Genomic DNA, 17,569 nt, shown 5'->3' on the forward strand with positions numbered 1-17,569 from the left:
TACTACAAATCAAAGCAGTGCAATATGAGTTTTATAGTTTGCTATGCCCCAACACATGATTCCCCTGAAGAAAGGTAAGATGAATACTATGAAAAACTGCAGGGGGATGAGATCTCAGAGAGATGAAAATTGTGATTGGCGACTTCAATGCTAAAGTTGGAAGAAATAACCAAGGGATAAAGAATGTGATGGGTGTTGAGGGTCTTGGCAAAGTGGCAAATGAAAATGGAGCACATTTCATGAGTTTATGTTTAGCAAAGAATCTTGTCATTGGAGGTACCATTTTTCAACACAAGAACATCCACAAGTATACATGGACTTCATCATGTGGCTTTTACAAAAATCAGATAGATCACATTGCCATTGATAAAGAGAGAAGAGGACTCTGAGAAATGTAAGAAGCTATAGAGGTGCAGATATTGGTAGTGATCACCAACTCCTCATTGCCACACTGAAATTAAAACTGAAAGCACTCAACAGTATTATGGATAAACTACCTAGGTTTGATACAACTAAGCTTTTAGAAGAGGAGCACAGAGAAACATTTGCAATTAAATCTAGGAATCAATTTGCGATCTTAAGAGACTAAGAGACGAAGAACTGACAACTAATGAAGAATGGTATGATATTAAGAACATAATCAGTCAGTTGGTAATGAAGACTTGGGACACGCAGTTACATGGAGAAAGCCATGGATATCAAATGATAATTGGGATACTATAAAAAATGAGACAAAGACAGACATTGATTGTTGAAAGTCTTTAAGGAAGTAATGAAAATTACAAGGTAGAGCATGCTAAGTATTCCAGTATTGATAGTGAGATCAAAAGAAAAGCCAGGAATGACTGGAGAGAATATTTAGACAGTAAAGCAGATGAGGCTGACAAAGCTATGAATTCAGGAAGTGGCTATGGTGTAAGAACTGCTCATTAAATTATTAATGAAATCTCGATTGGGGCATAGAGGAAGAAACTTTTACCCATCAAAAAGAGAGATGATTCTGTTATAGCAACACAAGATGAAGAAAGACAACGTTGGATGGGAGGGAACATTTTAGTGCGGTTATGAATAAGAGATATGAAGGGAATAATTTGATTGATATACCTGAAGCTGATGAAGACCTTGATGTGCCCATGAATGAATTTGGTGTGTTTGAAGAAAGCTATTCCCAAAAAATTAAAGAGATGGAAAACCCTGGGATATGATGGAATAACTGCCGAGATGATACTGGCTGAAAATGGTGCGACTCCCAGACTACTTACAAGATTATTTTGTAGAATGTGGCATGAAGAGGCAACACCTGATGAATGGGACTTAGGAGTGTTGGTGAAAATAGCAAATAAAGGAGACCCGACTGATTGCAATAATTACAGAGGCATAACACTTACGTCAGTTGTTATGAAAATTTATAGCATGCTTATTTTAAAGAGACTGGAGAGAAAGATTGATGAAAAGTTGAGAGATGTATAATCAGGATTTAGAAAAGGTAGAAGTTGCACCAACCAAATTTTAATTTTGAGACATGTACAGCAATGCGTAGAATATAGAAATCCCTTTTTGATGGCATTTGTGGACTATGGATAAGGCTTTGATAATGTGCACTGGCCAATTTTGTGGAGAGTCCTACATTATTATGTAATTCCTCTTAAATATGTAAATTTTATTAAGTCTGTTCATGATCATAGCAAGAGCAAAGTTAATGTTAATAAAGTCTTAACAAATGAATTTCCAGTGAAATGCAAAGTACTCCAGGAGAATGTGTTGTTACTTATATTGTTTATCCCCCTCATGGATTTTGTAATGTGTAGAACATTCAGAGATGGTAGAGAAGGATTGGACTGGATTGGTGATAAAAATTTAGCAGACCTAGAGATGCTGTCCTTGTTAGCAGAACACCATAGCATTTGCAATGCTTGCTCACCAGAATGCATGAAATATCACACGAGGTTGAGCTAAAGATAAACATAAGAAAGACACAGATCATGAGAACGGAGTATGCAATGGAAGATGAAATATCATTAGAAGAAAAGATTAATGAGGCAGAATAATTTAAGTATTTAGGAACTATGATCTCCAATACCAGGTCGTCAGAATTAGAGTTTAGTGGAAGATTGAAAAAAAGCACATCAGACAATGACCAAGATAAGGGGACCCTCCACCATTTTTTTTTCTAATGATCCAAAATACACCATTTCTATATATGTTTTAGATATATATACCTTCATCATATAAATATTTCAAGTCACTTGATCAAAAACTCTGATTTATTAGCAAATATCATGATTAAAAAAAAAAAAGGTATATTTCCCCCACTAATATGACACCAATTGTATTGAGTCTTATACCATCAAAACTACTTTATAAACCAAACAATTCTGCGAGACGGAATTTTGATTTTCCTTTTTGTTTTTTTATGAACTTATTTTTTTTTCTCGTCTAGACACAAAATAATCGTGAAAAAGAAAGTAAAAAGAAAGTAAAAAGAAAATAAAAAATCCCATCTCACAAAACTGTGGGATTTTTATTCCTCTTTTCAATTATACATATGTGTATATACTGTATATATATATATATATATATATATATATATATATATATATATATATATATATATATATATATATATATATATATATATATATATATATATATATATATATATATATATATATATAAGTACTAAAGTGCCATATGTGAATGAGATCATGATGAGGGGTAGTTGGAGATGGTTTGGGCATGCTCTTTGCACTCCCCAAGAGAGATTAGTTCACCAAACATTCAGCTGGGCTCCACAAGGGACTAGAAGAGTTGTAAGACCCAGGCCTACATGGCTGAGGATTATGAAGCACGAAACAGGATATGATGAATGGAGAAGTATTGAAGTAAAAGCTCAAGATAGAGACGACTTGCGAAATTTAACGGAGGCCCTTTGAGTCAATAGGCGTAGAAGGAGATGATGATGACGATGATGACTTTCTCATAAAACTATATACCGCAATGAAAATGAGTATATTATATGAAATTTAAGTCTATCCTATTAAGAACTATAGGCAATTATGATACCCATTAACCAGTTTCATTCATGTTGCCAATGGACGATAAGTTACAGTTTTTAGCTCTGTGGTGCTTGATTATGGAGCTTAGGAAATTATTTATATTATGTTGTAACCAATCTATATTCTTGGTTTCCAGAAACTTTGTAATCTTATCTCCTAAATTCGGCAATTACATTTGATTATGCGGTTTGCATATCCATAGGCTCCCACTAAATTTCCTTTTTGTTTCCTAGTTACAAACACAGTTTTCCCTGATTCCAAACAGAATAGCAGCTATGACTATTGGTTGTTTTCTTGCCTTGATTTACATCTTGTTAGTTTATAATTGGCAGTATATTTTCTTGATCTTTTCTCTATAGTGAATAAGGGTATAATGTAAAATGTCAGTTTTATGCTACTTTGTTTACTATTGTATGATAATGGAAATACAAGCAAAACAGCTGATTTCCGATTCATTTCATAACAAAACTGCAGTATTTTTGTTTGGTTGTTATCAGGCCTGAATGCATTTACGCAATGATTATAACATCAGCAACGATAATTTAATCATTATCTTTTAATTTTCTAACCCATTTAAGCATAAGATGGGATAAATATTATTACCGAGTTACTGTAGATGTTGGATAGATTCCCCACAGAAGACAACACTGACGCATCAGGAATTGCGTCATACTAAAAGATGGACGGCTGTGTACAACTTTACACGAAAATGGTTAGCGGTCGTTGTACGAAATAAATAATTTAATCAATCTTAAATTGTATAAACATTGTACAGTACAGAATTACAGTAATGTTATTCAATGTAAATATGGGCTACATGTGCGGTGAGTCAAGTTGTCTGAATGAAAACAGCGAACACTTAGAGTACAGTTAAGCTTTACAGTAGTGGTAGTAGTATACAGTAATTTACCCTACAGTATCAGCAAGTTATACAGTAATACTTAGATAAGGAACAACTATAATACTGTACTGTGATAAAAATGTTATTTTCATTAGTAAAATAAATTTTTGAATATACTTACCCGATGATCATGTAGCTGTCAACTCCGTTGCCCGACAGAAATCTAAGGTCGGGATACGCCAGCGATCGCTATCCAGGTGGGGGTGTACACAACAGCGCCATCTGTGAGTAGGTACTCAAGTACTTCTTGTCAACAAGAACTCAATTTTCTCCTCGGTCCACTGGTTCTCTATGGGGAGGAAGGGAGGGTTCTTAAATTCATGATCATCGGGTAAGTATATTCAAAAATTTATTTTACTAATGAAAATAACATTTTTCAATATTAATCTTACCCGATGATCATGTAGCTGATTCACACCCAGGGTGGTGGGTGGAGACCAGCATACATGTCAACATAAGAAGCTAAGTATCCCGTATTTCATTTTATCAGTTATTCAAAATAACAAACATAAAATAATTAAGTACCTGGTAAGGAAGTCGACTTGAACTATTACTCTGCCTTTTTTAAGTACGTCTTCCTTACTGAGCCTAGCGGTCCTCTTAGGAGGCTGAACGACTCCTAGGTGCTGAAGTATGAAGGGCTGCAACCCATACTAAAGGACCTCATCACAACCTCTAATCTAGGCGCTTCTCAAGAAAGAATATGACCACCCGCCAAATCAACAAGGATGCGGAAGACTTCTTAGTCTTCCGTACAACCCAAAAAACAACAATAAAAGAATTCAAGAGAAAGATTAAAAAGGTTATGGGATTATGGGAATGTAGTGGCTGAGCCCTCACCTACTACTGCACTCGCTGCTACGAATGGTCCCAGGGTGTAGCAGTTCTCGTAAAGAGACTGGACATCTTTGAGATAGAATGATGCGAACACTGACTTGCTTCTCCAATAGGTTGCATCCATAATACTCTGCAGAGAACGGTTCTGTTTGAAGGCCACTGAAGTAGCGACAGCTCTAACTTCATGTGTCCTTACCTTCAGCAAAGCAAGGTCTTCCTCCTTCAGATGAGAATGTGCCTCTCTAATCAGAAGCCTGATGTAGTAAGAAACTGCGTTCTTAGACATCGGAAGAGCAGGTTTCTTGATAGAACACCACAAGGCTTCTGACTGTCCTCGTATTGGCTTTGTCCGTCTTAAATAGTACTTAAGAGCTCTTACTGGGCAAAGTACTCTCTCTAGTTCGTTCCCCACCAAGTTGGACAGGCTAGGGATCTCGAACGATTTGGGCCAAGGACGGGAAGGAAGCTCGTTTTTCGCCAAAAAACCGAGTTGCAAGGAACATGTAGCCGTCTCAGATGAAAAACCTATGTTCCTGCTGAAGGCATGGACCTCACTGACTCTTTTAGCTGTCGCTAGGCAAACGAGGAAAAGAGTTTTTAACGTGAGATCCTTAAAAGAGGCTGACTGAAGCGGTTCGAATCTTGGTGACATCAGGAACCTTAAAACCACGTCTAGGTTCCAGCCTGGTGTGGACAATCGACGTTCCTTTGAGGTCTCAAAAGACCTAAGGAGGTCCTGTAGATCCTTGTTGGTAGAAAGATCCAAGCCTCTATGGCGGAAGACTGCTGCCAACATACTCCTGTAGCCCTTGATCGTAGGAGTTGATAGGGATCTTACATTTCTAAGATGTAACAGAAAGTCAGCTATCTGTGCTACAGAGGTACTGGTTGAGGAAACTGCATTCGCCTTGCACCAGCTTCGGAAGACTTCCCATTTTGACTGATAGACTCTGAGAGTGGATGTCCTCCTTGCTCTGGCAATCGCTCTGGCTGCCTCCTTCGAAAAGCCTCTAGCTCTTGAGAGTCTTTCGATAGTCTGAAGGCAGTCAGACGAAGAGCGTGGAGGCTTGGGTGTACCTTCTTTACGTGAGGCTGACGTAGAAGGTCCACTCTTAGAGGAAGAGTCCTGGGAACGTCCACTAGCCATTGCAGTACCTCTGTGAACCATTCTCTCGCAGGCCAGAGGGGAGCAACCAACGTCAACCGTGTCCCTTTGTGAGATGCGAACTTCTGAAGTACCCTGTTGACGATCTTGAACGGAGGGAACGCATACAGGTCTAGGTGGGACCAATCCAGCAGAAAGGCATCCACGTGAACTGCTGCTGGGTCTGGAATCGGAGAACAATACATCGGGAGCCTCTTGGTTATCGAGGTAGCGAAAAGATCTATGGTGGGCTGACCCCACAGGGCCCATAGTCTGCTGCAAACATTCCTGTGAAGGGTCCACTCTGTAGGGATGACTTGACCCTTCCGGCTGAGGCGATCTGCCATGACATTCATGTCGCCCTGAATGAACCTCGTCACCAGCGAGAGCTTTCGATCTTTTGACCAAATGAGGAGGTCCCTTGCGATCTCGAACAACTTCCTCGAATGAGTCCCTCCTTGCTTGGAGATGTAAGCCAAGGCTGTGGTGTTGTCGGAGTTCACCTCCAACACCTTGTTTAGCTGGAGGGACTTGAAGTTTATCAAGGCTAGATGAACTGCCAACAGCTCCTTGCAATTGATGTGAAGTGTCCTCTGCTCCTGATTCCAAGTGCCCGAGCATTCCTGTCCGTCCAGTGTCGCACCCCAGCCCGTGTCCGATGCGTCCGAGAAGAGACGGTGGTCGGGGGTCTGAACAGCCAAAGGAAGACCTTCCCTGAGAAGAATGCTGTTCTTCCACCACGTCAGAGAGGACCTCATCTCTTCGGAAACAGGCACTGAGACCGCCTCTAGCGTCATGTCCTTTCTCCAGTGAGCAGCTAGATGGTACTGAAGGGGGCGGAGGTGGAGTCTCCCTAACTCGATGAACTGGGCCAGCGATGAAAGTGTCCCTGTTAGGCTCATCCACTGCCTGACTGAGCATCGGTCCCTTCTCAGCATGCTCTGGATGCATTCTAGGGCTTGATTGATCCTTGGGGCCGACGGAAAAGCCCGAAAAGCTCGACTCTGAATCTCCATACCGAGGTAGACAATGGTCTGGGATGGTACGAGCTGGGACTTCTCTACATTGACCAGGAGGCCCAATTCCTTGGTCAGATCCATAGTCCATCTGAGATTCTCCAGACAGCGACGACTTGACGGAGCTCTTAAAAGCCAGTCGTCCAAATAGAGGGAGGCTCTGATGTCTGCCAAGTGAAGGAATTTGGCAATATTCCTCATCAGTCTGGTAAACACAAGAGGTGCCGTGCTTAGGCCAAAGCACAGGGCTTGGAACTGGTACACAACCTTTCCAAAGACGAACCTTAGGAAAGGTTGGGAGTCTGGATGAATGGGGACGTGAAAGTATGCGTCTTTCAGGTCTAACGAGACCATCCAGTCCTCCTTCCTGACCGATGCTAGGACCGACTTCGTCGTCTCCATCGTGAACGTCTGCTTGGTGACAAAAGCATTGAGAGCACTGACGTCCAGCACCGGTCTCCAACCTCCTGTCTTCTTCGCTACCAGGAAGAGACGGTTGTAGAAGCCCGGGGATTGATGGTCCCGGACTATGACTACCGCTTCCTTTTGTAGCAAGAGCGACACCTCTTGTTGCAACGCTAGCCTCTTGTCCTTCTCTTTGTAGTTGGGAGAGAGGTTGATGGGAGATGTAGCTAGAGGGGGACTGCGGCAGAACGGAATTCTGTACCCCTCCTTTAGCCACTTCACAGACTGAGCGTCTGCACCTCTGCTCTTCCAAGCTCGCCAGAAGTACTTGAGCCTGGCTCCCACTGCTGTCTGGAGAGGAAGGCAGTCAGATCCTGCCTTTTGCGGACTTGGAACCCTTCTTGGATTTGCCACGGTGACTGTCGGCACGGGTACCTCCTCTGCTGGAGGTTCTGCCACGAAAGGGCGGGATGAACCTAGTCGCTGGAGTGTCTACTGCTGCAGGACGGAAGGGTCTAGACACGGGAGGTAAGGTTTTAGCCTTACGTGCGGAAGAAGCCATAAGATCATGGGTATCCTTCTGGATGGCAGAGTCCTTATCCGAAGGGGAAGTCTTTCTGCTTAAGGCTCCCTGACACCAATCGAGAAAGTTGAAGATCTCGAAAGCACGAAAGACTCTCTTCAACAGATGATCCATGTCGGAAAAGGACCAGCAGATCTTCGATCGTCTCATAGCCAACCTGCGGGGAGAGTCAACCAGACTTGAGAAGTCGCCCTGGGCAGAGGCAGGAACTCCCAAGCCGGGTTCCTCTCCCGTGGCATACCAGACGCTCGACTTGGAAGCAAGCTTGGATGGAGGAAAGATGAAAGAAGTCTTTCCCAGTTGCTTCTTGGACTGCAACCACTCTCCCATAACCCTCAAAGCTCTCTTGGATGAGCGTGCGAGGACAAGCTTGGTGAAGGCAGGAGCAGCAGACTGCATGCCCAGAGCAAACTCGGAGGGAGGAGAGCGAGGGGTTGCAGACACAAACTGTTCAGGATACAAGTCTCTGAACAAAGCAAGGACTTTACGAAAGTCTAAGGAGGGAGGCGTAGACTTGGGCCCTTCAAAGTCGGAGTGCGGTTCATCCACATGTGCAGCTTCGTCATCCGATACTCCATCATCCGAAAGCTGAGTAGGAAGTGGTAAAGGTGGAGCAGAAAGTTGAACGGCTGAATCCGGCAGCACGGGTGCATGCGTGACTGCTGCGGATCCAACATCATGCCGCTGCTGGTCAGTCTGCGAGCTGGCAACAACATAAGCAGAGTGTTGGTGCGTGGGAGGGACTGCCGTGGGTGGCGGAGCATGCCGTATGGGATGCGGAGAATGCCGCATGGTATGCGGAGTATGCTGCATGGTATGCGGCGTATGCTGCATGGGTTGCGGAGCATGCCGCATAGGGTGAGCACCCGGCAGCTCTACAGCACCTTCCCACTGATGCGGTAGCTCACGCATGTCAACGGATGGTGCAGTAAGAACATGCGTCTGGCAGGGAGGACTGCGCACCGGTGGTGGAGCTCTCACAGGTGGAGTGTGGGAGCAGGCAGCCGCAGTATCTGCTGAGCGCACAACCGTGGCAGGCTGTAGGTTAACAGGAGCGTTGTCAACCTTCTCAGCATGATACTCTTGCATGAACGCAGCCAGCTGAGACGGCATAGTCTGCAGCATGGACCACTTAGGGTCTACAGTGGTTGGTGCGGCAACAGACAGAGCAGTAGCCTGTTGTGGAACCACTCTACCTCTCTTGGGAGGTGTGCAGTCATCGGAAGACTGCGGAGAGTCGGAACTGACCCAGTGGCTACATCTGGGCCGTTGGACTCTCTCGGAAGGGACCTTACGCTTGAGCGGTCGTGAGACCTTGGTCCATCGTTTCTTCCTTACTTCTTCCATAGACAAGGAATGGTAGGGCTCATTCGTCTGTTTGTGGATGGGACGATCTCTGGCAGATACGTCCGCAACCACTGAGGGTACATCCGTGCGCAGATCAAGGCCTGCCGAACCCTTTGGTCCTTCGACATTGCTTCTCCCCTGGGCTTGGGAGCTTGCAAGAGGTCCCGGACTGGGAGGACGACTGGCACGCACAGATGTACCCTCATGCGCAACACTGACACTGACACTTTTCACATCACTAGCACTAATAACACTTCCCACTGCACTCTTAGCTTTCAGCTCTGACATCTGCCAAAAGCTGATTACGATCATTAGCCAAAGACTCCACTTTGTCACCGAGAGCCTGAATGGCACGCATCATATCCGCCATGGATGGCTGAGCACTAGTAGCAGGGTCGGGAGTCACCACTACAGGGGAAGGAAAAGGTTGAGGGGCATGGGGAGAGGAAAAATCCACAGAGCGAGAAGAACTCCTCCTAATTCTCTCCTTCTCTAACCTACGTGCATTTTTAAGGAATTCGTTAAAATCGAATTCCGAAAGCCCAGCGCATTCCTCACATCGATCTTCCAATTGACAGGATTTACCCCTACAATTGGAACACACGGTGTGAGGATCTAAGGAGGCCTTCGGAAGACGCCTATTACAAGTCCTAACACTACACTGCCTGTATTTAGGTACTTGAGACTGGTCAGACATCTTGGATTGTAGAAATAGTCAAAGGGGGGATCCAAAATCTAGCAAAGTTCGTTAATAATTAATCCAAATCAATTCCAAAAGCTTGCTAAGCTAATGATAAAGGTTCCTGAATAGCGAAGGATAAACTCTAGAGTGAATACATCACCAAAATCGTGAAAATAACTCCAGAATCAACAGCGTATCCAAATAGGTCTTGCCGGTGGCACGACAGAGGAAAAATTGAGTTCTTGTTGACAAGAAGTACTTGAGTACCTACTCACAGATGGCGCTGTTGTGTACACCCCCACCTGGATAGCGATCGCTGGCGTATCCCGACCTTAGATTTCTGTCGGGCAACGGAGTTGACAGCTACATGATCATCGGGTAAGATTAATATTGAAAAACCGAGTAAAAACAATATTAGGCAGTACTTAGAGTTATCTGAGCGCATGCAATGGGCAGTAAGTTATTTGCATTGAGTTGTTAGGTTAGGAGTTATCCCACCCTATGGCACCAAATATATGCGAATTCGTGCCCGTCTCTGTTACCTAACTGTCACCAAGGGCGGGGGTTGACTGTTATTTAGGAGAGCTTACTTTACCAAATGGAGGAATATTAGGACCCAAACCACCCATTCAGTCATCTACCACAATCTAGTTGTCTTATAGAACAAACAGTAATGTAGCATGGAGGACTTTAATTGCAGAAGGGTCAAACGTAATTAAAGAATTTGAGATTCTGCGAAAAGATTTTGAATATTTAATGCTAAGCACTTTCAGAGTCCTTCCTGAAAAACACTTTGGACACTATACTCAACTTGAGGAGTTAGGTTAGGTTAGCAATACGACAGGTATGACCAGTTACCCCTTTTAAGAGAGGATTCACTGGACTTTTGAACTCTAATAAAGGAAACTGGCTATATAAAGAGCTTATGAATCTAATCACTATCAAAGGTTGACTGATTATATGAATTGCCTAAAGTTGGAGGCTTGTCATTATCGTCGTCATTCCTGTTATAATCAAGGAGACTAATCTACCTGGCTTTTCCCCTGAACTAACAGTGAGTTTCCTTCTGTAATTTGCAGTCAACTTGGTCAGTAGCCATTGAAATGTACTTTAACACCGGAGGTACAGCGAGGGAAACGCAATTATCTCACCGGTTATTTGAACCACAGTATTGAACTGGCATGATTACACAAAGTGAATGCAGATAATGCACACCTCATGCAGTAATTGCTAAGAAAACCATTGGAAGACATCTTAATGCACAGTAATAACCAACCAATCTGGAGATCTGATCACAATCAACACGACCAAGAAACTGAAGAGACTGGTATGTCACGATACAAAAGTGATCCTTATTTTACTAAGGGTAAGAAAATGGGGAATTTTTAAAACTTAATGGTAAAGGTTGATTAAAACAAATTCCTAGAGAGGAGGTAATACATAATACCAGGGAAGGTTCATTGAAATAATTAAACATTGAAAAAAACAAAAAAATTAGAAAAATGCTAAATTTATTCAAAGTTGAAAAACATAACACACAAAAATTTGAGTTCTCAATTGAAAAATCAAATATGTTCCTTGTCAACTTATAATTCTGGATTTGTTGTGCAAATAAAGAATGTTGATAACCTACCCTGAGGAGAATTGTCATCTCTTGCAGTATCTAAGAAAGTGTGAAGTAATTGAAGCAGCGAGTTGGTGGAGATGACATGGCAATTTACGAGATCCGCAAAGAACCTTAGAACATAACGAGCTGTCTTCCAGTAGCATGACTTCAGTGCCTCTTTCAATTTTCGAGCCATCAGATCCACAAACTGTGGATGAAGAGATAACAAAAGGTTAGCAAAACCAATCATCATAAAACAATTTTAATTTGTTTGCCATCAAATTATGAATATAAAAAATATTAATTTTATGAATAACAGACACTAATGCTGTGAAGTTTGTCAAAATTATATTATAGATGAACCCGGCACAGATAACTTCAACATCATCATCATTTATAGCATATCAAACAGGAATAAAATTGCATGCTACCTGGATTTTAAGAATCTCATTCTAATACCCCTTTTACACCATCTATCCAAACATTACTAAATATCTGAATCCTACTCATATATAACACTTCAAACTGTGCTCTTCTCACCAACCTATTTCATTCATTCACACAACACTTCAAAATCTTGTGTTCTTCTCACCTACCTATTTTAATGCATCTTTTCACATGATGACACACTCAACCACTATGATCCATAGTTCCACCTATAATGAAGTTTTTACCAGGTTTACACTATTCCAATCTCTAAACTTCCTAGGTTCTTCTGAGGACATATACCCCGCACAAGCAAATTTTAATCTTATTAATAAAGTTCAGCACTTCAATGCATACCTCAGTCATTGTGATAGCATGATTAAAGCTACTACAGTACTTCCGAACCTATAAATAAAAGGTCTCAATCCCTTATGTCCCCTCTCCCTCTTTGTGACAACCCATCCAGTGATGCCACCTATCAAGAGGAATACTAATCTAGCATAAGTATGTCAACATCATACAATTAAGTCATCGTAGACCTCTACTAACCCGAAAGAATTTCTTGACATCACTGAAAGTGGGAAGAATAAGGAATAGATTATTGAAATACAGAAAATCTTGTTAAAATGCCATTATTCAAATTAACCTTACTTCATAGTCCTAATGCTGACTACCTCACAACACACAATTTTAGAGGTGGGTATGTAAGAAAAAGACAAAATAGCTCTGAAAAAATTATATGAGGTAGCAAATCAATGGGTCAGCACCTTAATTAAGATGCATAGTGGTTCGAGCCTACATTAGCAGTAACATGAAGCAACCCCAAAGCATAATTACAAACCTTCACTCGCCGATACTGAAAACCTAAAGGTGCCCCTGGCAAGAAACATCATACAACATGTCACACTATTAGTTATTGTGCATAAAAAATGATCAGTGAAGTTCAGAAGCAGGCAAGATGGTTACTGTATCAGTTACTGTACCATTCTTCTAACTCAGGTTTTGACTGCATTGATAAGAATTCAGTTTACTGAAAGTTAAAATCTTCAATATCTTAGATACTGAACTAAATTTAGACATCAAAGTTTGAGGAGAAAAGATAAATTCTATAAAGCGCTGAGAAGTATCACGATTAATTTGACAAATTATTAGATAATTTGTATTTTTCCTTAGCTATTTACTTAGGGGTATTACATTTGGCGTAGCTGAAATGACGAGCGATTACAATTTCATAAGGGTTAAATACCCATACCACTGGTTAGTGAGGATAGGGGGGGGGGGTAGCTTTCTACCGCTCCCACTCACACCCCGGTGATTTAGCTCACTTTGCGAGGTAGGACATCAAGGGGGATAGGGCTGGCGGGCAAGTTTGTATAATTAGCTAGTTTGTATCATTAGGAAATATACAAATTATCTAAGAATTTGTCATTTGTTCCATAACTGAAATACAAACCTACGCTATTTATTTAGGGGTGACTCGCCTATTAGGAAGGGTGGACGTCCTTGCCAATCCGTCTTTTGGTTTTTACCCGGGCGCTCCTTATCCGATTATGATAGTACTTAAAATAAGGGGTCCCTGCGCCTCGCAAAAAAACCTTCCTACGCAAGCTGTGTCTTGAGATAATTAGAAGTGTGACTGTCCAGATAAAGTTATTCAAAGTCCTTAGTAGGCAAACCTGTTGTAACCAAGACTTTCCCAATAACACCTCGCCAGGGCATGGGGACGCAACAGTATTAGCTTAATACTAGGTACACAAAAGAGCACGGTTTACCAGCAGTGGTTTGAGGTCAGCTTGTGCAGAGAACCCAGGTTGCTACTTTCCCCAAGAGAGGGGAGAATGAAGAAAAGAATAAGAGCAAGTCAAACCTTTTCATTCACGCACACTAAAACCTGGTAATAGTGCCCTCAACCTTCTGCTACTTGTCCTATAAGGAGCTTGAGGTATTCAACCAGCTGTTGTTCAGCCACCCGACGACCGATAGAAAATGTATCGAGCCTTCTGTGGGTCTTGTCTTGCAGGTGGTAGTGGGATGTGAGATGCTACGCCCCTGACATCATGAGCTCTGGGGCGACGAGGCACACGAGGACGGGCGCAGGCTGTTCTCTTAAGGTACAGCCTCAAACTCCTCACTGAGCAGAGTAAGAGATGATCAGGGTCATCTGTTACAGAACGAAGACTCGAAATCTGGAAGGAGTCGAATCGAGGATCCACTACTCTTGGGTTCTGAGTCTTAGCAATAAACTCAGGAACAAAGCTAAATGTTACCTCTCCCCATCCCCTTGAATGGGTGATGTCGTACGCGAGACCATGAAGTTCACGGACTCGCTTGCCCGATGCCAAAGCTAGCAGGAACAACGTCTTCTAGGTTAAGTCGCAATCTGTTGCCTGGTGTAATGGTTCAAAGGAGGTCTCTTTAAGAGACCTGAGAACTCGAACCACGTTCCATGGGGGATGTCTCACTTCAGACTGAGGACAGGTAAGTTCATAAGTAAGGAATGTTCTAGCGATGAAGAAATTTCCATTCCGTTCAGTCTAAAGACGAGGTTTAAGGCTTTTACCGCCAAGACTGATGGGCGCATTTCTTCCCGCAAATACAAAAGGAACTCCGCTATTACTAGAATAGTGGCATCGAGAGGAGAGACACCCCTTCCACGATACCAACCACAGAAGACTTTCCACTTTGCCTGGTAGACTGCTGCTAATAACTTTCGCAGGTATCCCAGACATCTTGATTGCAACTTGTTGCAAGAATCCTCTCAGAGAGGAGATGCTGGATAGTCTCCAGGAGTGAATTCGTAGCGAAGTTACGGCTTTGTGGAATATATTGGCATGTGGCTGTGGAGTAGATTGTGTCGTGGAGGGAGTTCTCTTGGAGAGACTATCAGGAGTTACAGAGGGTCCACAAACCACTTTGTGTGATGCCATAGCAGAGCTTTGAGGGTTATTGAGTGGTTGACCGATGTTATGGCTTTGCTGAGTACCCTCGTCATCAGACAGAACGGGGAAAGGCGTAAACGTCGAAGTTGTCCCTCCGTTGTTGGAATGCTTCCTGCCTGAGTGCCTTGGGGTCTGGGACTGGGGAACAGTACAACGAGAGCCTGAAATTCAGGGCCATTGCGAAGAGGTCCACTGTCGTAGAACACCACAAAGTCATGACTTTGTTGGCTACTAGATGATCCAAAGACCACTCGGTATTCACTATCTGAGATGCTCTGCTAAAGTTGTCGGCGAGCAGATTCCTTTTGCCCGGAATGAAGCGTGCCCATAGTGGTATCAAGTGAATCTCGGCCCATCTCAGTATTTCTACTGCTAGATGGGACAGGGGCTGCGAAAAAGGCCCTCCTTGCCAATTGATATATGTAGCCCACTACTGTGGTGTTGTCGCTCCTCAGTGGTGGAACTGTTGGAACTGCTGAGGGGTCAGAAAGACAGCATTTATCTCTAGATTATGTGGAGGTACTCTTCTGACTGACCATAGGCCTATGGTTAAGTGGTGCAGTACAATGAACCCTCGCTACTTCGCGGTTCGACCATCGCGGATTCACCACTTCGCGGATTTTTTTCATAACCCATGTATATACATATATCGCGGATTTTCCAGAAATATCGAAAATACCGCGATGTGACCGATGGTGCGAGATTGGAGAAAGTAAGGAAAATTGAATCGTGATTGATTTTCAATATAAATGAAACTTTGAGGAGCAATAAAGATATGAGAGATAGAGAGAGGTAAGGAATGGGAGGTAGTGAAAAGTAGCCCACAGAGAGAGAGAGAGAGAGAGAGAGAGAGAGAGAGAGAGAGAGGGGTTTAAATGTAATAAACAAAAAAATTTGATAGGTTATAACACCTTGGTGCTTATGTAATATCAACTGTATACTGTAGACGGTTTGAATAAGTTAAGAAATGGTATAAACGATACTTTGTTAGTGTATTCGTACACACTCAAGAGCGGTAGCTAGATGACGGTTGATCTAATCACAGCCAAAAGTGAAAAAAAAAAAAAAGAGGTCAACAATACTCGATTTTTAAAACAAACCCGAAATTTAAAAACAAAAGTACACGCTTTCTTAATGTGCAATTAACTATTTAAAGAGTGGCAATTTTCTAGAATAAAATGATATTTCCCCAAAAATGGTGGTTTGCTGATGAAATCGGATGCCGTATTTTTAGCTATGATTGAAATGGATGTAGACTCGGCCTAATTATTTTGTTTCGTATTTAATTGACACTAAAAAAACTAATTTTAGTTTCTTCATCTAAATGTAAGTATTGTATAACACGAAGAGAGAGAGAGAGAGAGAGAGAGAGAGAGAGAGAATGAATCAGCTGTTGTAATCAAATGGCGTGTTTTTGTTTCGTGAGAATTTCATCGCCACGACTTCAACAACAACATACTGTACTGAACTTTACAGTATTATACAGACTACTGTAATATGATAAAGTAAAATATTTGTAATCTATTTGATATGAAATGGGGCTATTTTTTTTTGTTTAAAATTTACATTTACGTATGTAAAACAACTCTCTCTCTCTCTCTCTCTCTCTCTCTCGTAGATTGTTTTCCTGCTTTGCTACGTATGTATGATTTTATATAGATACGGTAAATAATATTTGTAATAACATATTTTATAAAAGCTTTTACTGTAATATCATTATTTATCACTTTTATCATGCGCGTTAAATTCCTTAGTTTGTTTACTGAGCGTACTTTATGATGCCGTCGTTTCAGGCGGCGTCATAAAGAAAAACATTTAATTTGGAAGTCCTAAGAAAAATTAAGTAAAACATTAGTAATAACCAAATCAACATACTGTACTGAATAATCAATATAATCGATGCAAAAACTAACCTACAGTATACACAGATGTGTAAATGCGTTTGTTTCTTCATTATAATCAGAGATAAACGTAAACAAAACATTGGTTGCCATTTTTTATCGTGCTTTTTGGCGTGTTTAGGAAACGCATGATATAAAGTCGCCTTTAATATTTGTGCCTGTTTTAGTTTAGGGTACGTTAGTATATGCATTAAGTGTTCTGTACATTAAAGGGTAGTTTGTTAACAGTACTACGTACAAGGGAAGGTTTAAAAGTCTGAATATACATGTTAAATAAATAGGTAAATATGGTGTCACTACTTCGCGGATTTTCACCTATTGCGGCCGGGTCTGGAACCTATCTACCACGATAAACGAGGGTTCACTGTATGTGAGGCCCCCACCCTTTTTTTGAAGCATCTGAGAACAGCATCAAATCCAGGGGAGGACAAGAAGATCCACTCTCTTACGAAGGTTGTCGTCTGCCACCAACCACTCGAACCTGATTCCACCAGGACTTGAGTCGCCACTGGAGAGATCTCATCTTGAGGAGACTTCGGAACTAGATGGGCCAGTGATGAAAGGTGACCGAGGAGACGTAACCACGTCTGGGCTAGAAGTTCTTCTCGACTGAGAAAGGATTTTGCGACCTTTCTCAGCCTTGCTATTCTGTCGTCTGATGGCAAGGCTTTGTGGAGATTATTGTCTATTATCATGCCTAGGTATACCAGTCTCTGCGTAGGAAGC

The 17,569-nt window shown here is 42.1% G+C and overlaps 1 protein-coding gene across 2 annotated transcripts in view; it reads right to left on the bottom strand.

Moving 5' to 3' along the window:
• Positions 1 to 17,569, bottom strand: part of LOC137619723 (nuclear cap-binding protein subunit 1-like) — a 153,991-nt gene that overhangs the window by 98,050 nt on the left and 38,372 nt on the right. For both annotated transcript variants that reach the window (XM_068350016.1, XM_068350017.1), the window contains exon 5: positions 11,605 to 11,785. In XM_068350016.1, the coding sequence (XP_068206117.1) occupies positions 11,605 to 11,785 (181 nt within the window). The remainder of the gene's footprint in view (positions 1 to 11,604; positions 11,786 to 17,569) is intronic.

The sequence above is a fragment of the Palaemon carinicauda genome, chromosome 26, assembly GCF_036898095.1.
Source record: "Palaemon carinicauda isolate YSFRI2023 chromosome 26, ASM3689809v2, whole genome shotgun sequence".
Lineage (NCBI taxonomy): Eukaryota > Metazoa > Arthropoda > Malacostraca > Decapoda > Palaemonidae > Palaemon > Palaemon carinicauda.